At 52.2% G+C, this 21,517-nt stretch overlaps 1 protein-coding gene across 1 annotated transcript in view; it reads left to right on the top strand.

Moving 5' to 3' along the window:
• Arhgef10l (Rho guanine nucleotide exchange factor 10 like) overlaps nucleotides 1-21,517 on the top strand; it is a 129,686-nt gene that overhangs the window by 30,545 nt on the left and 77,624 nt on the right. Inside the window, exons 2-4 of the mRNA XM_036178627.1 lie at nucleotides 8,381-8,456; nucleotides 14,510-14,695; nucleotides 15,343-15,376. Coding sequence (XP_036034520.1) covers nucleotides 8,420-8,456; nucleotides 14,510-14,695; nucleotides 15,343-15,376 — 257 coding nt within the window. The 5' untranslated portion in view covers nucleotides 8,381-8,419. The remainder of the gene's footprint in view (nucleotides 1-8,380; nucleotides 8,457-14,509; nucleotides 14,696-15,342; nucleotides 15,377-21,517) is intronic.

Here is a 21,517-nt window from a genome sequence, read left to right as displayed (position 1 = left end):
CTGGGGCAGCCAGGCACCCTTACTTGCTGGATCCAGCAGCTTCTTCAGGCGGTGCTCTGGTTTCCAGGGCAACAGACCCCAGGGTCCCCTCTGGCCAGGCTTTGGGGCGGCTCCTTCCCACAGAAGCCTGGGGGTGGTGCCCCTCACCCTTCCTTGGTCATTGACCAGGGGCTGGCCTAGGAGATCTGTGGGGTGGGGGCACCTACGCTGAGCTGACAAGCCCGTCCTTTGTTCCCAGGCTGCCTCCATTGACCAAGCCTCGCCCACTCCAGGGAGGAGAGACTCCCTCCCTGTTCCCTGTAAAGAAAGGAAGTTAAGAGACAAGGGCCTGAATGACCCAATGTCTGGGGACTCAGTGCCTGAGTGGCCCAGAGGGGAGGAGCCAGACCCTGCTGTCTCTTTAGTCCACTCTGCCACCTGGGGTGGGGGCGACTCCCTCCACTCCCAGCACGTCCTTTCTTCCAACCGCAGCTTTTGAGGGACAACCCTGCTCTCTCTCCCAGTGCCTCCAAGCTCAGTGGTCCAGGGGACATCCCTCATCCCTCTCAGGCACTGGTTCTTTTGGGATGGGAAGGAGTTCAGATGACAGCGGGTGATAGGAACTGACTTCATTTCTGATGTTGTGCTCCTTGGCCTGTCCTTAGCTGGGAGACGTCCCGTTGGGACTTTGCTTGGCCATCTGTGAAGTAGGATCTCCTGGCCAGGGCATTCATGAAGAACCTGTGGTGTTACCCAGTGCCATCCCTGACTTTGATGGGTGCCCTCTTAGTGCTCAGATGTCCTGGAGCCCAGATGAAGCTGGGTCCACACCCCTCTCACACAAGTGCCTCTTGATTTCTCTTTGCCCATTTTCTTGGTGAAGCTCATGGTCTTTGGGAGTCTCCCTTGGTGCTGAGGGATTCCAAGGGCTGGGCTTTGCATAGGAGCCATGGTGCCCCCTCCTGGCTGGGGCTCAGCCCCGCTTCCTGCTTAAAGCCATCTTCCTTTGTAACCCACCTCTCTCCACAGGCTTCTGGGCAGGGCGGTGTCCCCCTGGGAGGGCTTTAGTGCACAGTTTCCCCTCCATCCCTTTGAAACCCATCTATCTCTACAGATGCCCTAGCTCTGTGCTCTCTGTTCTGAAGTGGGGAAGTGCTCTGTATTTAGTTAACACTCTGTATTTAGTTGGGCAGCTGTTAGAGGCGCTTGCTGTAGGCCACACCCTGGCTGCTGTTCCTGATGCAGAGGGATGCAGCCAAGTGCATCCCAGAGCTTCTAGTCTGGTGAGCAAGACCCCTGTAATAGGGGCTGTGTCACCAGCCTTGTGTGCGTCCCGTGTTCTTTCAGCATTTGAAAATAGCCTCTGGGCTTAGGACTGGTCACACCCCAAGTCACAGCCTCTGTGGCTTCTTTTAGAAAGCTCCACAGCCAGGGCCCAGAAGCCACTGTGTGAGGTGAATCAAGGGAGGGGTCTCAATGGAGAAAGTGGGACTGGGTTTTGAAGGTTTAGTAGGAGTTTGCTGATTGAGAGAGGATTCCATCTGGAGAGAACAAACAGCCTGAACAAAGGCTCAGAGATCTGAAGCAGGTCCCCACCGTCCCTGGCAGCAGAATTCCAGGACAGGACAGGAGACCAGAGGGGACAGGTGAGGGGCTAACCTGGGAGGGCTTTGCTTAGGACCTGTATGAGGAAGGAGCTGACCAGAGTGGGCAATCCGTGGGAGAGTCGTTGGGTGCCTGAGATAGGGGACCAGTTGGTCAGTTAACTATCTGATGAGAACTGGAAGCTAGAGAGACCCTGGAGGCCAGCTCAGGTCCAGTCCAACCCAAGCTCCTTGCTACCCACCCCTCCATTCTACACCTCACTGTTTGTTTGTTTGTTTGTTTTCCCTGGCTTCAAGAGACAGACATACTGCCATCTGAGGCTGGAGTTCCTCAGTTGGGTGCTCAGGACACTGCCTGTTCTCTGGGCCTCATTCAAGGGTGGCCAGAAGCTACCTGGTACAGACCAGTGCTGCTAGACCCCGCCCCCTCCAGCCCCTCCTAAGGACCACCCTCCACTGTTCTTCAATGTCCGGCTTCCCTCACAGTCCTTCCTGAAGTCTGGGTCCCCCCAGGAATATTTCCTGGGGTTCATGAGGATGGAAGGAGGATAGGAGTCACTCAGAGAGCTACACACACACACTGCCTAGGAACTGAGTTCACCACCTACCTAGACTTTGAACTCTAGAGAGAGGGAAAACCTCTGGGAAACCCAGGGCCAGCTGATTGAATTACCAGCTGAGAGGGAAGACATGTCTGAGTGAGCTGCCGTCAAGGGTGCTGGGGGCTTCCTCTTTGGGGTCTGGTCACTGAGCTCCACACGATCTAGCACACTGTGCATATGTACCCCAGAGCCCAGACGTTCTCCCTTGTTCCCCTGTATCTTACCCTGCTGTGTAGCACCCCAAAGAGCAGATTCCTCCTCCCCATTCTGCATAGTGTAGCATAAAAGGGACAGCTCTGGGCTCCACCTGCCTGTCCAGTCCCCGCAAGAGGGGACAATCTATAATCCTGTCACCCAGATACCACATGGTTGGTGTCAGTTTTAACAGTGGCCACGCTGGCTATGGAGGTAATTATTGTGGTGTGGAGCAATCGTGTCCAACCCTTCATCTTAGCTCAGGACATCTCTCTGCTCTCGACAGCTGTTACCTGTCTTGGCTGGCACAGCCAGAGCTGGGATTTACGCTCAGAAACGTCTGGCTATAGATCCCTACTTTGAGCCACGGCCTTCACAGTCACTGCCTGGCTTACGTTACACACACTGGGGAAGATTCTTCCCTTTTCCTTGACTCAGTTTCCACATTGGGCTGATTTCTGATTCTGAGGATGTGCTGATGGTCGTGGGAGGTGGAGGAAGAGGATAGGAATAGGAAGTTAAAGGTCATCCTTGGCTACATAGTGAATTTGAGGCCAACCTGGGCTACATCATACCCTGTCTCAAACAACAAGAAGAAAATGCCGACAGATTGGCTGAGGGTGTATTGTGTGGCCCAGCAGTCCTGAGACCTGGGTTCTGTCCTTAGTGTCACCACCAACTGAAGACTGCATGTCAGGCTCCCCCCCCCCCCCCAGACAGGGTTTCCTCTGTGTACAGCCTTGTCTGTCCTAGAACTCCCTCTGGAGACCAGGATGGTCTCAAACTCACAGAGATCTGCCTGCCTCTGCCTCCTAAGTGCTGGAATTGAAGGTGTATGTCACGGTTTTATCCTGGCTCTGCCCTTCCAGCCCCTTTTCTCTTTGTACTGCTAAAATACAGCCAGGGGTGCTGAGGATGGGGCTCAGTGCACAGTCCTTGCCAGGCCTGCACGAAGTCCTGGGTTCAGCACTCAGCATTTAATGAATTGGGTGCGACAGTACACATCTGTATTCTCAGCACTCGGGAGATGCACAAGAAGGATCAGGAGTTCAGAGTCAGCTTCGGCTACAGAGCTCAAAAGCCAGCCTGGTCTATCTATATGAGATCTCGTTTTTTAAACAAACCACACTAGACCAACAAACAAATTTTTAAAAATTTTAGAATTAAAAAAATTTTTTTTGAAAATGAGAGGAAAAGAAATGTAGCGAGGCTCTGGGATGGCTGGACCTCTGGGCCTGCCTGGCCACTTTCAGCGGTCTGTTACGTCTTCCCCTTCATGAGAGCCTGCTGCTACAGGGAAGGCCTAGCTTGGCTCTATCTCACATCACTACAACACAGTCATCTGGGCTACAGCCCCCTTCTTGGAAGCTTCCCTAGCCTGCACAGCTCAGGGAAAGCTTAAAAAGCGTCAAGTACCCAGCAGAGAGGCTCTTGTCCTGAGTATCACGCTCATCTGCTTTCTGGTGGGCTCCTCCATGTTGCAGCCCTGAGGTCTCTGGGCAGCCGTGTGCATATCCACTGCATAGAAGAAAAGTCTAGAGCTGTAAGAAGTGAGGGGAGGCTGTGGCCACACAGAGGTGGGGCAGCCCAGCCTCCACAAAGATCCCATCACTCCATCATGCTGTCCCCAGATCCTCAGGGCTTCAGGTCCTGGGGTCCCCTGAACTCCCGTGGTATGGTATCCTGACAGAGTCCTGTTTATTACCCTCATTGTGGGTGACTGACTGTATGGGGGCAGGTGTGTTGGCACACATCCTTCCGAGGCTCTGGCTACCCTCAGTTGTCCTGCAGAGTGTCCTGTGGGATAGGTCCTAGACCCTCATTTTATAGATGTCGACACCAGGGCTCTGCTGGACTGAGGGGTCTAACCTGGTCCCCAACAAACTGGTTGTCACAGCCTGTGTTGGCAAAAGGAAGACTGGCTGGCAGGGACTGGTGTCGCTGAGTCCTCTTTGGAAGTTTTACCTGTGTCCCCTGTCTTTCTTGTTGCCCGCAAGGGCCTGTAGAGGTGGCCATGGACAACTCTGAGCGGGTCCCCATCGCTTTCCCACGTTCTTTGGAGACTAATGACTTCATGGAGTGGCAGGTGCAGGTCTGTGCGTGTGACAGGACTCACTAACATATGTCCTTGGCCAGAGGCGTTTCCAGGGGTGCTGATTAGCCTTGACTAGGTGCCTCCAGAGTCTAACCCCAAAGTCCAGGGCAGCAGTGTGCCCAGGGGGCTGATCCAAGTTCCTGAGTCAGAGCCCTGTACTGTGTCCTGCTCTGCCAGCTGCTCCCCTTGGCTGTGTGGCCTCGGGCAAATCCTTAACTTCTCTGGTCTGTCTCCTTCACTGTAAGAGATGGGATGGTGAGGGAATTAGATGGAAAACACACAGAAAGCTTCCCGTTCCATAGGCACTGATGTGTCCCTTCCTGTCTAGGAAAAATCTAGGCCCTGAAGGATGAGCAAGAGGGGAGGATGTGGGACTTCTGAGCCTGGAAGGGAAGGTCTCTGGATTTTGGCTCCAAGAAGTCCAAGCCTCTGTTGTCACTATTACGCCATCATTGTGAGGCTGGGTGATGATGCCTCCATTTTTCTTTCTGTGAAATGGGCATTTGTTTTCTTGCCTTTGGGTCACAGTGCTCACAAGGGCGATCTGAGGGGCCGAGCGCCCTGGAAGGAGCCCTGCAGGACAGCTCTCTGGCTGTGTTCCCATCTTCAGTTTGCAAATGGGATGACATCAGCCCCTCCCTGGGCATATATCCTTATAGATTGTGTTTTTATGGGTGAACCCTGAAGGCTTTTGAACTCATCTCCACAAGGTGCAGGTGGGCAGGGCAAGGAAGATGATGTTCACCTTTGACTTGTTTATAACATCAAGAAACCAAGGTAGATTCTGCCTATGCAGCCAGGGGCGATGGTGACTTTCAGATGAAATGTGGGGCATCTCGGGCAAGTACAGCACAGCTGTGTGCTGTTTGAGAAAGGAAGCTGGGCTAGGAAACGGCTCAGTGTGTCAGAGTGCTTGCTGTGCAGGCATGAGGACCTGAGTTCAAATCCCCAGCACCATAAAAAGCCAGATGTGGCCACGAGCATGCCTGTAACTCTAGCAGTGTGTGTGTGTGTGTGTGTGTGTGTGTGTGTGTGTGTGTGTGTGTAGCAGAACTGTTAGAAGGTTTTATTAATAAAATCAAACCTGAGGCCAGTTATTGGGGTGAATGCTGGAAGATCAGAGAAACAGAACAAGCCACAGCTACCTCACCTTGCCAATTCCCAGCTGATCCTGTTTCCTCAGACTGGAAGCCTCTGAGTCCTCCTTCAGAATGGGTCTCAGCTGAACTGCTGCTTGAAAGCCTAAAAGCTTAACCAGCCAAATGCTTCCAGTTTCTGGTCTTCACACCTTATATATCTTTCTACTTTCTACCATTACTCCCTGGGATTAAAGACGTGTGTCACCATGCCTGGCTGTTTCCAATGTGGCCTTGAATTTACAGAGATCCAGACGGATTTCTGACTCTGGAAAGCTAGGATTAAAGGCGTGAGTGCCACCATTTTCTAGCCTCTGTATCTAGTGGCTGTTCTGTTCTTTGATCCCAGATAAATTTATTAGGGTGCACAAAATTTGGGGAACACAATACCACCGTGTGTGTGTGTGTGTGTGTGTGTGTGTGTGTGTGTGTGTGTGTGTGTTAGAGACAAGAGGATTGCTGGGCACACACATACACACATATACACATAATTGAAAATAGTATGTATGTCTGAGCTGGGGATGTAGCTCGGTGGCAGAGTGCTTGTCTAGCACACCCAAGCCCCTGGAGCCTCTACCCAGTGTCAGAAAGTAAACACACCCATTTCTGCATGCACTGTTCGGAGACCAAAAAGAATGAAATGAAAACCAGACAGTGGAGAGGTCTGTGTCCTTCGGTGTGAACAGTCTGAGGATGATGCTCCAAGATCCCCAGTGATGTCCGACGGCCCAGATATCGCCCAACGCTGTGCACGCTTTGGAAGCAGGCCTGATGGGAAGCTCAGACCCCAGACAGCAGAACACATTGATGATGGCAAGCAGCAAGGAAGTTGAACAGTGGTGGCAGCCCTCTGGATAAAAGCTACGGTTAGGTGAAGGCAGGCTCTCACCGCTCAGGTTCCTTCACGGCATCCTGTGTCCCCTCTAGTAGTGAAGGGAGATGCCCAGTACCCCAGTGATGAGCTGAAGTGAGGCAGGAGATGTGGGTGTGCAGCGGAGCATTAGGCTGTGGTCAAGGGAACAATGGCAGAGCCATGGTGACATGCTTGACTAGGGGGTAGCTGACACAGAAGACATCATGAATAAGGGGGGGAGGGGACAACTGAATAAGCTTGTGACAGCTAGTGAATCTGTTGGATTGTTCTAGAAGTTGGTTCTGTTTTTTTTTTTTTAATTTTTTTATTTTTAATTTTTTAATTTTTTAATTTTTGAGACAGTTTCTCTGTGTAGCCCTGGCTGTCCTAGAACTCTCTCTATAGACCAGCCTGGCCTTGAACTCACAGAGAGACATGCCTAGTTCTGCCTCCCATGTGCTAGGATTAAAGGTGTGTGCCACCATACCCGGATAAAAGGATTCTTAAGAAACTAACATTAGCTATTTCTGGGAGTTTAGAACCTGGAGTAGAAGGGAGTATGTGTGTGTGTATGTGTGTATGAACACACATGTGCATGTGTGTGCCTGGTGCCCACAGAATCCAAGAGAGGGCATCAGATTCCTAGAACTGGAATTACAGAAGTTGTGAGTCACCATGTGGATGCAGGGAATCAAATCCGGGTTCTCTGCAAGAGCAGCCAGTGCTCGTAACCACTGAGCCATATTCTCTCTAGCCCCATGCTGGTTCCTTAAGGAGCACAGACAGTGTATGTCCTTGGTCTTCCCGCGTCTTCCAAACTGTGTGTTCTTGGGCAAGTTGCAGACACTCTGGACCTCATTTCCTCACGGTGATGTATCCATCTACACAAGTGCTTGTCCTGGGCCTGGAGTGGCCTCTGAGCTGTAGGCGCCCCATGAATGCCACTGTTATCGTTTCTTCCCGGTCATTCTTGCACATTCCATTTTTATTCGGTCAGTTAGTTAGTTAAAAATAAAAGCTGGTTTTAGTAAAAATAAAAGGCAAGCAGGCCCCCAGCCAGCTGGCGACAGGGTCAGGCTGGCCGGATTTCTCTGCTCTCTCTTCAGGCCCGAGTCCCTTCCTGCAGGGAGGTCTAGAAGGACGGCTGACAGATCCGAGGTGCAGGGTACCTCTCCCGGCTCTGTAAGGGACAGCTGGCAAGGTTGCTCCAGAGCCTGGGGAGCCCTCCCATCATGGCTTGGCCCTGCTGTATGTGTGAGCCTCACAAGATGAGAGTGGCCTCTACCACCAGGGCAGAAAGCTGCCCCAGCTTGGGACATTTTGGATTCTGCCCCTGTCGTGTGCCATCCACCTCTCTCTAGCCCTTTGCCCTGCAGCCTACAGCCATGTCCTTAGGCTGGTGGCTGCTTGCCAGCTGGCCAACACCATAGGGCAGGACAGTGAGAAATGAAGAGAGGGTGGCTTGAATTGGGGCCTCGGGAGGGGCCTGGTGAGAACAGTTAGACCCCTGGGAGCCTGTGGTGATGGGGACACCATGAGGAAGAAGTGTCTTGCCATATCTGTGACAGTCCACTCCAGGGCAATATGGTTTCTGGAACATGGGGACCTGGGTGCTCAAGTGCAACCCCAGGCCCTGGGCTAGAGGACGTGGGAGGGACCCTCTCGAGTAGGCCCTTATGGACCTCTTGACAGTGGCTAAGGCATATCGCGGCTGTGGTGAATTCTGGGAAGATGGGGGTTTCTGCCTTGCAGCTGCAAGTTTCTCTATAAGTTAATGATTTATACTGGGTGGAGGCTGGGCCCTTCCCTGGGCTGCCGGGAAGAGTATGAGTGTGGCTGGGCCAGAGCATGGCTTATAAGCCAGGCTCCCTTGCTGTGTTGGTTATCTGACTGAGTCTCTGGCCTTCTTTTCACAGGCGAACACTGAGGACGGCACTAGTCTGAGCTGGACTCTGATGGCTTCCTCGAACCCTCCGCCACAGCCTGCCATAGGTACTGTACCCCAGGGGCCTGGTGGCATGGGTGAGCTGTACTGGCTTTGGGCAGGCTGAGCTCTGCTGGCTGTGTGCCCTGCCCTGTGTCTCCATCTGCTTCAGGTTCCCTATCCACAAGATGGAGTCATGTCTTTGGAGTAAAACCCCAGGTATTTCCCGATGTTTTACCCGTCACCTGAGATCGCTTGGGGAAATGGACAGTTTGGGGACGGGGATTGAGGGGCACTCGGGGCTGAAGTGGGACAATTGAAGGTGCAAGTCGGGACTGAGGGGAAGGGTCTGACCATAAAGTCGGATCATGAAGGCCTCCTAGTCTTGACCAATTTATGAAAAGAAGGGGGACAAAAAGGAATGTATTTACCTAACAAAACCACTTGTTGATCTGGAATTCAACCCAGCTTCCTGTGTTTTATTTGGCAGTCCCTTCAGTGGGCCCCAGATACCGCAGGGTGGCATCTGTGGCTGTCTTACCCACAAACCCAGCTTCCTCTCCTCTAGTCTCCTTCTGCCCCCCTCCACACCCCCCACAGGGAGGGAAGAGAATAAATCTGCAACCAGCCAGGCTCCTTGATTACTGGCCCAGTCTGAGTTTGGATCCTGACCCGGCCACCACTTACACTGTGAGCTTAGTGATGGGACCTGGTATCTCTTCAGCTCAGGGTCCTTGTCCTTAAATGCGGGGTAGTAATGACACCCTCTTCTCTACTGTTGCAAGGTTTAAACATACATAAAGAACTGTGTGTGGCAACCAGTGCTCAGTGACTAGGAGTGTGTGTCATTGAAGGGCGTGGAGAGCCTGTGTGGGTCGTCCTGGTGTGCCTAAGCTCTGGTGGGGCAAGAAGATGAGTCTCTTCCCCTCTGGAATGTTCTCTCGTGAAGTTTGAGGAATCCACTAGTCTGTAGTTCCACCTTGACGGTGGTGGAGGAGCTGTCCAGCAGACTGCTTTCTAATGGCAATATGGCTTCTTGGGGTTCTGCCTCCTAAACTCACTTAGGTTGACTGTCTTGAGAACTGGGTGTGTCTGTCAAGGGCGTGAGTGACTGGCATCTGTCATGCTACCTGTGCAGATGGTTAGGAAGGGCTAGGCTTCCAATCACCCTGAGCTGGGTCAGTGGATCCTCCCTCTGATGATGAGCAGATAATCCACAGATCCCGATAAAGGAACTATTGATTCAGAAATTATACTGGGAGAACAACTCTCTGAACAGACTGGGCAAATTGTTGCGGAGTCCTGGAAGGCTGATGTCCAGTCCCATGATGCTCCTGCCGCCTGAGTCAGTCTGCACCATCCAAGCCCAAGAGGGAAAGAGGTGGCCAGGCGTATGTGCCCCGCAGCTTAAGCTAGCCCCTGAGGCCACGCCCTAGGGGCTGGTACTTCAAGGTCAGATGTGGAACTGTTACCCATTACAGGCGAAGAGGGGAGGGGATCTTTGCTGTGCCAAGGTCCTCGGGTCCCTCTGGCTCCTGCCACTGGGCCCCCAGCTCTTCTATCCTGCAAGAAGGTCGTTTGGGAAGTAAGAATGAAAACAGGACGGACCTGTCCGGAGCCTCTGTTCTAAGGTTTTGACTGACAGCTGGCTCCGGGCTCCTTGTCACCCGTTGGACTGGTCCGTGTCTGTGTCTAGTTTTCAGTTCCTGGGGAAGGGATGTCCTCAGATACCTGGCCCATGCTGACCCACCCTGTGGCTCATGTCTGCGGTGTGCTAGGGGGCAGCACTTGCTTTTGGTCACTGACTCCTGCTGCCCCGGTGGGCAGCATCCACTCCCCATCCAAGCAGTCATGTTTCTTCATCCTCTGCCTCTCCCAGGGTAGCCTCATGCTAGGTAGGTCCTTGCCTAGGGCTTGATAAGCACTGGCTGCCTCCTCTTTGGGCATGGCCCTGTCTCTCTTTCTTCCCCACCCAGGGTCCTCGGTGACCTCTGACACCTCAGCCAATGTCTTAACTTCCCCACAATCTCTGACTCAGGACTGCCAGGAGCAGCTGGTTGAATTCATGGTGATACAGACGAGACTAGCCGGAGCTATTTGTACTCTTCAAGGAAGGAAGTACAGAAGTGACCTGAGCCCCCAGTCCTCCCCGGGGGAGTCAGTGTGACGGGGGCTGGCCTGTGAGTTGGAAGTGACGGCACATGTTAGCCAGGGACATGGACAGGGCTGTAATAATAGTAATAACCGTGATAGAGTTAGGAGAACATGATGTGATAAATGACAGTAATATACCTGGCATCATTGTTGTGCAAATAGCTGGTAGTGACTGAGCTCAGCCCTTACACCAGGGGCTCAATGCTAACCCGTCTTTCCTCATCAGCCCCAGGAGCCAGGTAGCCCTGTGACCCCATTTTTGATAGCGGAAGCCAAGCAAAGCTTGATGGTCAGGTATCTCCACACTCACCCTACAGCTGATGTCAGGACTGAGTGGAGCCTTAAGACCTTAGACACTGTGTTGACACATGTGCAGAGACCCGTCAGAGTGAAGATGGAGGGCACTGAGAGGCTAGGCATCCAGGAAGCAGGGTGGGTCTGTCTTGTCCCTTCCCCACGTAGCAGGCAGAGACTCTGTGGTCATTTACTCTGGGACTGAAAAATTATTTTGAGAGCTGCGTGTGGTGGTGCCTGTCTCTATTCCCAGCACTCTCTCCCACCACAGTGTGGTGGAGGCAGGAGGATCAGAAGTTCAAGGTCATCCTAGGTTACATAGTGAATTTGAGACTAGCTAGCTTGGGTTACATGAGAGCTTGTCCCAGGCTCTCCATGGCAGCCTGAGGAGGAGCAGGAGAAGACAGATGGGAAAGAACATCTTAGGCCCTGGAGAAGCCAGTGCATAGGTCCTGAGGCAGGAGCTACTTACCACATTCTTGTACAGTAAGAAGACCAGTGTGGCTGGAGTAGAGAAAAGGGAGAGAGCAGACACAGACACACACAGACACACACACAGACACACACACAGACACACACACAGACACACACACACACACACACACACACACACACACACATGTGTTCATACATGTGCACATTCTCCATGTATGCACAGACTGTATATACACACTGTATGTATAATTAACACAACTGTCAAAAACAGAACAAAAATTGTACTTGATGTGGGCTGGTGAGTTGGCTCAGCTGGTGGGTAGAAGCGCTTGCTGCCAAGCCTAATGACCTGAGTTTGATCCTGAGGACCCACCTGGCTTAAGGGGAGAACCAACTCCCACGAGTTGTCCTCTGGCTTCCAAAGGAGCACCCTGGCACTTGAGCATCTACACACACACACACACACACACACACACACACACACACACACAAACAATTTAAAAAATTGTGCCTAATCTTATTTTGTTAATATAAAGCTTTAAAATGTCCAAAATTACCAACCCAATACCAAGTGGATTGTATTTGATATTGTACCACCAAATGTGGTTTTCTTTTCTTTTTCAAGACAGGGTTTTTCTGTATAGCTCTACTCTGTAGACCAGGTTGGCCTCAGATTCACAGAGATCCACCTGCCTCTGCCTCCTGAGTGCTGGGATTAAAGGCGTGTGCCACCACCGACTGGCTATGATATCTAATTTCTTTTCTTTTAATTTTTTTTTTTTTTTTTTTTTTTTTTTTTAAGCTGAGGATCGATCCCTGGGCCTTGCACTTGCTAGGCAAGCGCTCTACCACTGAGCTAAATCCCCAAACCCCCAATTTTTTTTATTATATGTGCATTTTTATTTTATTTGGTATGAAGGTTTCAGATCCCCTGTAACTGGAGTTACAGAAAGTTGTGAGCTGCTATGTGGGAGCTGGGGAACCCAAGGTCCTCTGGAAGAGCAGCCAGTGCTTTTAACCTCTGAGCCATCTCTCCAGCCCCTATATCTGATTAAAAAAAATTATTATTAGTGTATGTATGTGCAACAATATGCCTGTGGAGGTCTGAGGAGAGCTTTTCAGAGTTGGGCCTCTTCTTCCTTTATGTGGGTTCTGGGATGGAAAGGAAGTCACCAGGTTGCCATCATTGGACCCCATGTGCCGCTACTCTTTCCCAAGTCATCTTTCTGGCCCCACTGTGGTTTTTTTTTTTTTTTTTTTCAAAAAAGACTATTTTTCTGTGTATGTGTGTGTGTGTGTGCCTATGTCTGTGTCCTTGGAAGCCAGAGGAGCCATTGGGTCTCCTGGAGCTGGATCCAGGTGGTTGTGAGTGCTGGGAATAGAATTCAGGTCCTCGGTAAGTGTTCTTACCTGCTGAACATCACCTCTCTAGCTCCAGCTTTCCTTTCCTTTCCTTTCCTTTCCTTTCCTTTCCTTTCCTTTCCTTTCCTTTCCTTTCCTTTCCTTTCCTTTCCTTTCCTTTCCTTTCCTTTCCTTTTCCTTTCCTTTCCTTTTCCTTTCCTTTTTCCTTTCCTTTCCTTTTTCCTTTCCTTTCCTTTTTCCTTTCCTTTCCTTTTTCCTTTCCTTTCCTTTCCTTCTTCCTCCCTCCCTCCCTCCCTTCTTTCCTTTCTTCCTTCCTTTTTTTTTTCTTTGAGACAGGATCTTATTCTGTAGCCCAGGCTGACTTCAAATCTGTAGTCCTCTTGCCTCAGCTTCCCAAGGGATGACAGGTGTGAGCCGCCGCATCTGGTAGGAGAGCTGGTCTCCATCTACATGTATGCCTGAGTGTCATGCCTGGGCCCACCATGGGGAAGAATCGAGTCTTCTGGGCAGGAGAGACTATTGGAATTGGGGGTGGCCGCCCATGCATTCATCTGCAGTCCCCTCTACCCTGCTTTCTGCTCTGTCCTCTACCACTCATGTCCTCAGGGGGCTCAGGCAGGCTCCACAATCTGTCATTCAAGTTGGTGGCCACATCTGCCCCAGAAACTCCTCACTAGGAGAGGCTTGCTCCCTGGGGAACACACAGTCATGTTTGGAGACACTTTGGGGTGTCATAACTGAAAGGAGCCACTGTCCTGCAGTGGGAAGGATGCTGTGGTAGTGTTGACATTGACTGTGCCAGTTACACTGAGCTGAGAAATGTTTGAGTCCCTGCAGCCAGCCTTAGGGGGTACTCTTCTTTTCCCTTGTACAGAGCGGGAAACTAAGGTGCAGAGATGTTGAGTGACATGGACTCTCAGGCGTAAGATTTGGCTCGCAGCTATGTAGTACTGCCGAGGGAGGACCCTCAGAGTCAGGAGTGCTCACGGTGTTCCGTTGGACAGAAAACCCAGTCCTTCAGTACTTAGACAAAAGCTGCAGAGCCCCAGCCTGGACCAGTCAGGCACTGACTGTAAAGGACAGAGTCAGCTAAGGTGTTTGGGATCCGTATCTGGTGGGGATTGCACGTTATACAGAATAAGCCGGTGCTGGCCATGTAAGACAGGGGTGAGGTAAGCAAAAGGCGGGGCCAGAAGGAGGCACCCACAGTGAGCTTAGGGAGACCTCTGAGCTGGGCTGTGAAGAATGGGGTGGGGGAACCAAGAACACACCAAGAGGGGAGAAGCAGGAAGCGAGGCCCTGCTGGAGACCTCAGTACTGGGAACTCAGGCCTCACACCTTGCTCCAGCCAGCCCTGCCCCAGCACCTGGGTGTCCTCTATCTGCCTTCCACTCAAAGCGTGCCATTCATGTGGGATGAAGAGCCTGCTTGCTCTCACTTGCCCCTAGCACCGGCATGCAAGCACACAGAAACAGGTGCGTTCACATGTACATTCGAAAGGACTGGGAACTCGGCCGGGCGCGGTGGCGCACGCCTGTAACCCCAGCACTTGGGAGACAGAGGCAGGCGGATCTCTGTGAGTCCCAGGCCAGCCTGGGCTACAGAGTGAGTCCCAGGCCAGCCTGGGCTGCAGAGTGAGTCCCAGGCCAGCCTGGGCTCAGAGCGAGGTCTTGTCTCAACAGACTGAGAGGAGAGATGGTCAAAGAACGCCTCTGCTGTCCTCTGCTCAGAGACCTGACCCAGTACCCAAGTTGCTTTGGGATCACAGTAGGCCCCTCTGGCTTCAGCAGCATTAGCCTAGTCTCCGGAACTGTTAACCAGCCTCCAGACCGGTCCTTTGAGACTCAGTAGCCCACTCACCCCTCCTCTCTTCCAGAAGATCCACTGGCTCCCAGAGCCCCAGGCCCCTCCCCGGAGGTGGAGGAGGACTCCGGAGAAGCCTTTGAGTTTGATGACAGTGATGATGGAGAGGACACCGGCACAGACCTGGTTGTTCCTGGCCTTGCCCCCGAGAGGGATACAGAGCCCTCACTGATCTGCTTCGACCCTGTCCCTGGCCCAGGTGAGGTGTCTCTGGGAGTCTCAACCAAGGAAGTGAACTGGTGGGGAATGTTAGGCTCCCAGGGTCTCCAGTAAGCAGGAAGACAGCCACTGGGAAGAGGCTGTGTCCTGCTTCTCTTGGGAAAGGAGATTCCTAGCATTCCTACAACATCTGGCTTGCACTCTGGCGGGGCCTAAATGGAATCGTTTGGCCCGAGTTTCTGCTGGGGACACAAGCCCTGAGCTCTTGTATGTAGCCTTCCAGCCACAGCTCCAAAGAACCCATCTGTCTGTTTGGGGAGCCAGCACCCCGGGGGTGGGAGGGCCCAGTCATGTTGTCGGTAAATGCCAGCTGCTGGGCGCTCAGGTCTGTCATCTGGGAGACACTGGGGACTGGATCAGCAGGAACTTCCTGAGCTGGGGTTGGTGGAAGCCTGGCAGGCAGGGTGCTGGTTCTGACTGAGGTTGGGCTGTGGGGGTGGTGTGAGGCGGGCAGGACAGGTAGGGAGCTTACTCAATAGAGTGGGGGCCTAGGGAAAGGTAGGGGATCCTCCAGGCACCCTGGTTCCTTGAGGGGCGGGAGGGGTGGGGTAGAAGGGGGTGGGAATAGGCTCAGCTCTTGTGGCCAGCCTCTGTCTGACAGGCTGCCTCCTTTTGCTCTTCCCACAGACCTGGACCCAGCCGCTGTACTGCCCCAGACAGAGTAAGTGAGCTTACAACTCATCCTTGCTTTGCCCTTTGGGAAGAGAGTGGAGGAGAGCAGTGCGGGCGTGGGGCAGGGTGGGACAGTGGTTAGACCCTTCCCCTGGACCAGGTCAGTGCTGAGGTTATGGCGGCCCCTCTTTTTTTTCTTTTGCCTGGGAGCCTGTTACAAAGCAGGAAGCCGGCCTGGCCCCAGTCCCACCCCAAGGCCTCGGTGGACTCTTGGACTCTCCTAACATCTTCTTTTCTTTTTCTTTTCTGAGCTGAGGATCGAACCCAGGGCCTTGTGCTTGCTAGGCAAGCGCTCTACCACTGAGCTAAATCCCCATTCCCTCTTCCAGCATCTTTATGTTCCTGCGTAAAATGGAATTGAGAGGAGACTTGCTCCCCCAGAGCTATCCAGGGGAACTAAGCCTCTTTGTGGCTACCTCTGCTAATACCAATCCATTGTCCTTTTTAAATTAAATTTGTGTGTGTGTGTGTGTGTGTGTGTGTGTGTGTGTGTGAGTGCGTGTGTGCGCGCGTCTGTGCGTGTGCCATGGTTCATGTGTGGAGGTCAGGGGATAACTAATGGTAGTCAGTTCTTTCCCTTCTGCTGTGTAGGTTCTGGGGAATTAATTGATTAGGTCATCAGGCTTGGCAACGAAGACCCTTACTGACTGAGCCATCTGGCTGGCCAGTTTTTATTTTGCTTTATTTTGTGGGAGAGGGCAGATAAGTTTTCACATAGTCCAGGGTGACTTTGAACTCACTGTGCAGTGAAGATGACCACAAACTTTTGATTCTCTTGTCTCTACTGAGATTATAGGCATGTGCCACCATGCCAGGTACTGGGGAGTGAGCCCAGGGCTGTGTGCATGCCAGGCAAGCACTCTGCCAACTGAGTTACATCCTTAGCCCCTATTTAAAAATAATTCTTTTTTTCTTTTTTGGTTGAGACAGGGTCCATTTGTACTAATGGCAGTCCTCCTGCCTCAGCCTCCTAAGTGCTAACATTACAGTTGTGGTTACATTCTCCCTTTGTGGTTATTGTTAGGGACTCTTGTGCTTTGTGCCTGGGAGCTCCCAGGAAGCAGGATAGCCTAGTGGCTAAGGGCTGGAATGCTGGGGCCTTGTTTTAGCCCACCCAAGTACTAACTTAGGGGCCATATGGGAGCCAAAATTCCTCTGGACTCTGTTTTCCTCCTTTGTAAACTGGACCACTGATTTTTTTTTTTCTGCTGTGCCTAGCTCAACTTAGAGCCAGTGTACCTAAGCAGGGTGACTACTTAAATTTTTTTATTATATTAATTTATGTAGTGTGTATGTATATTTGTGTGCATGTGTTTGCATGTCATGTCACACAAATGGAAGTCAGAGGACCCTTACAGAAATGGGTTCTCTTCTTCTACCATGTGAGTTGTGGGGATTGAACTCAGATCCTCAGGCTTGCCTGCAAGTGCCTTAACCCGCTGAGCCATTTTGACATCACAGTCCCTCTATGCTCATGGTAACATAAAGCTTGTGTATGTGTGTGTGTGTGTGTTTGTGTGTGTGTGTGTGTGTGTGTGTTCACACTTGGGGGGGTTAATTGATGGCTAAAGGCATCTGGAGCCCTGAGTTGAAATCTTGGCTCTCCTGATACGAGCAGAGGAAACCTTTGTCTCCCTGGGTGAGTTGAAGGCTAATTCTTAGGCTGATGGCTCCAGGTCTCCAGGATAGATGCCCTTGCAGTGGAGGGAGGGCCTCCGTGGAGGGAGGTCACATTCATTGCTCATGTTGAGTGGGTGGACCCCTAGGGTTTCTGCCTGCCTTAGAGTGGGTGAGCAAGCTTGGTATGTGGACACCTCTCCTCTGTGATTAGCTTGGACAGGATCAGCATGGTTCCTCTGTATTGCCTGGGAGTCTGCTCTGGAATCCCCATGGTACACCAGGGTAGTAAACTGCAGAGAGCTTCAGTCAGGGGTCTTAGACATAGGATGAAATAGAATAGGGATGGATATCCAGGAGTCTGGGGCATGATGGGAAGGGCTATAAAGGAGGTCTTGCTAAGCATGAGTGTAAATTCATATAGGACTGGGCAGGGTGGGGCAAATGTCTGGGTTAAGAAGCCAGCCCCTGAGCAGATGGATGGGCTCTCCTGGATTGGTTTGGGTTACAAGAAAGAATACCCCTCGCTGCCTATTTACTCCATCTCCTTCCCAGAGCCAGAGCTCAGGGTTGGCACTGTGGTAGCGGCCTTCTTCTAACACTTTCTGGTGTGCCTTCTCTCTGCCCCCTGCCCAGTGTACCCACTGTGTCCTGGGGACACGACTCCTCAGCTCAGACTTAATGACCCCAGCCTGATCATATTTTAGGTCTGTGCTGGACATCATGCTGAGGCTAAGTGACCCAGTGACCCCAGGAGCTGGCTGTGCGTGCTGGTATTTCTAGTTCTTGGCTGGTCTGGTCAGGATGGCTCAGAGACGCCTCACTCTCCCTGTCCTGCCTCTCTGCCGCCTGTTCCAAGCTAGCCTAGGGGACAGTTGCTCTGTTGCCTTGAACATCTTCTCTTGGTGGCACGGGACCCAGTTCTAAAGCTCAGCTCTCCACCAGCTGTGTACATTTGGTTTGTCTGGGAACCTCTCTGAGGTCCAGTTCCCCATCAGCTCAGTGGAATGATGATTCGTACCCAGCAGTGGCATTAGGTGTAAACAAGGCTGGGGAGGGGAGCCCACCTCTCCAAAGTGTGCCTGGAATGTGGCTTCAGCCCTGGCTTGTGCAGTGGGGAGGCTCCCAGTGAGGGCAGGCTCTGCATTCCCCATGCCTCAGCCTGAGGCAGCAGGTCACAGCTGCAACCAGGAAGCAGAGGACAGTGAATGCGGCTGCTCAGATTACTTTTCTTCCTTCCTTCCTTCCTTCCTTCCTTCCTTCCTTCCTTCCTTCCTCCCTCCCTCCCTCCCTCCCTCCCCCCTCCCTCCCTCCCTCCCTCCCTCCCTTCTTCCCTCCCTTCCTCCCTCCCTCCCTCCCTCCCTCCCTCCCTTCCTCCCTCCCTCCCTCCCTTCTTCCCTCCCTTCCTTCCTCCCTCCCTCCCTCCCTCCCTCCTTCCCTTCCTTCTCTCCCCCTCCCTCCTTTCTTTATTTTGGTCTTTTGAGACAGGGTTTCTCTGTGTAGCCCTGGCTGTCCTGGATCTCGCTCTGTAGACCAGGCTGGCCTCGAACTCACAGAGATCCTTCCGCCTCTGCCTCCCGGGATTAAAGGTGTGCGCCACCATCGCCCTCAGATTTCTCTTTTCTTATTTAAACTCCCAGCCTTGGGATAGTGTTACCCACAGTTAAAGTGGGTCTTCCCACGTCCATGAATCCAGCTGAGAAACTTCCTTAGAGACAGGCCTAGTCATGTGTCTCCTAGGTGATTTTGGTTCTATCAGATGAACAGTTTTAACTGTCACGCGGAGGTCCATCTCATTCAAACCGTGACAGGGACTCTTTCCTTCCCTGGCCACTCAATCCATAGCTGGGGAGGTGAGGAGGCAGAAATTACAGGTAGAGAGAGGAGCCAGGAGCACTGAGCGTGGCTAGGCAGGAGTATGGCCTGGGGTGGGCTCTTCTGGGGAAGAAGTGGTTCTGCCTTCTTCAGATTGAGACATTTTATAAAATTATACTTGCTGGGCATGCTGGTGCATGCTTTTAATTACAACACTTGGGAGGGAGGCAGAGGCAGGCGGATCTCTCTGAATTCCAGAAGAGCCAGAGGTACACAGAAAAACTGCCTCAACAATATATAATTTATTTATTTGTGTGTGTATGTGGTATGTGTGTATGTGAATGTTTGGACATGTATATGCCACAGTGTGTGTGTGTGCACAGGTCAAGTGGGAGTTAATTCTCTCCTCCACCATGAGGGTCCTGGGGACCAAACTCAGGTCATTAGGTTTGGCATCAAAGTAACACTACCCACTGAGCCACCCTGCCGGTCTCAGATTGTGGCTCTGCTCCTCAATAGCAAGGGCCTGCAGTGCCTGATCCTCACTTTCCCCATCCACAAAGGGGAGGCAGTAAAGCCCAGAGTGAGGAGTGCGGGGACACAGTGCTTAACCTAGATGGCTGGTGACTCCAGATGTGTCCTTTGCTAGGGCTGTGTCCCTACGGTTAGACCATCTGTGCTCACGCACTGGCTGTCATCCAGACCAGCCCCTCCCCATGTCAGTCTGAGTGACCTGTCTGCACAGTGAGTCAGTGTCACCTGCCTGGTGCATAGTTATGAGGAGTTGACAGGCAGCTCAGATGCATCCATCCGTCACCCTTGCTGTGAGGAAGTCCCCAGGACCAGCAATTTGAAGGAGGGAAGATTCATTTTGGCTGATGGTCTCAGTCCATGGTCAAGGTGCTGGGCCTGTTGCTTCTAGGCCTGTGTTGAGACAGGGGCATGATAACAGGAAGGTACAGTATGGGGAAAGCTGTTCCTATCTATTATGGCAGCCAAGAGCAAACTTGAGAGTGAGCTTCATTCACCCAGGTCTCATCACTTCAAGAGCCCATTCAGTATGAACTCGTCAAGATTAACTAAGGCTGGGATCTAGCTCAGATGTGCTTGCCCAGCCTTCTCAAAGCCCTGGGTTTGATCCCCAGCACATCAATAAGTGACATAGTGACATGCACACCCAATACTCTGGATTGCAGATGTGGAGGCAAGAGATCCGCCGTTCATCTTTGGCTACACAGGAGTTTGAGGACAGCTTGGGCTAGAGAATTTTTCCCAAAACCAAACCAAAGACAGTGGATTGACCCACTGATGAAGTATGCACCCCCAAGTCCCATCAGCTAGGAACCAGTCCTTTAACATGTGCTTTGGGGAGGGTATTTTATATCCAGGCCATCATACCATATGGCAGGCGGATGCAGTGGTAGATGACGAGGTGACCTGTCACCTCTCCCTTGGAGCAAGCTTCAGCATGCTCAGCTGCCTGGCAATGCATCCCCTTTCTCAGGGACACATTGGTTAGCAGGCACGAATGTTATTAATGTAGCTTATAGTGACAATGACCCTGTTTACCACACACCAGGCTCAAAGCTGGAGGCCCAGGTATCTTTCCATCTCTGGAAAATAGACTCATCTACTAAGGCTCTAAGTATGTAATCTGTACACACACACAGACACAGACACAGACACATGCACACGCATGCACGCACACACACACACGTCTCTGAAAAGAGGATAGAACTGAAGCCTCTTTGGCCAGTGGCCCTGGAGCTCATCACTGTGTCCCCTGCTGCAGGGGCTGAGGCTATGGGTTTGGTGGGAGGGCTTTCCTGGCTCCAGTCTGATGTTTTAGGAATGTTACCTGCTGAGAGGTGAGCTCTGAGCTCCTGGGGGAGTCATTTCCCTGCTTCCTGTGATGTCCTGTAGACCCTGCCTGGCAAGCCTCCGAGGTGCCTGGCACTAAAGCCTGGCATGTGATTCTAGGTGAGCCCCCTTCCCTTGCAATGAGAACAGAGGGAAAGCCCTGGTCCCTCTCCCCCAGCTCTTGTGAAGGTGGTAGGGTGTGTCTCTCACCTGCTGGTCAGCTCCCAGGTGACAGGGACTCATTCTTGGGGGATTAAGTGTGGTTTGCTGCCCAGGCCTTACTTCAGTCCCCAACACGGGGGAGAGTGGAAGGCAATCCTTGTTGAAGAGGTGAGGGATGGAAGATCCAGGTGGGTTGGGAAGGAGACCTCAGTGTCACTATGGAAACGAATAGGACTCTGATGTGGCCCAGGCCAGAGGCCAGTGGGAAGGGAACGTGGACGTGAGTGGTTTGAGGGAGCTGGAGCTGCCCAGCCATCCCCACTGCAGCTGCTGTGGCTGTACTTACTAAGCTGCCACATTACTGTGTTCCACTTCAGGCACCATTGATCACACCCACTTTGTAGATGTATAGCTGAGGCTTAGGCAACTGAAGAAAGTTATCTCACCGAGGTAGTTGATGGCAGGTCCGGGACTGGGTCTGTGTGCCCTGACACTGTCCCCTTGAAGTCAGTTCTGTCCACCAGAGCCTGTTTGGAGCCTGTTCTCTCCCTCTGGATCTTGTCACTGTAAGTGTTAACTAAGGGAGTCGGGATAGAGGAGCAGTCCTGAGCACGCGGTAGTGGCAGGATATGTGGACTGTGGATGGCCGACATCCACTGTTTCTCCAGGACATGGG

This window comes from Onychomys torridus, chromosome 2, assembly GCF_903995425.1.
Source record: "Onychomys torridus chromosome 2, mOncTor1.1, whole genome shotgun sequence".
Taxonomy (NCBI): domain Eukaryota; kingdom Metazoa; phylum Chordata; class Mammalia; order Rodentia; family Cricetidae; genus Onychomys; species Onychomys torridus.
The sequence above is the reverse complement of the archived record's forward strand: the minus strand, read 5'-3'. Positions and strand labels throughout refer to the sequence as shown.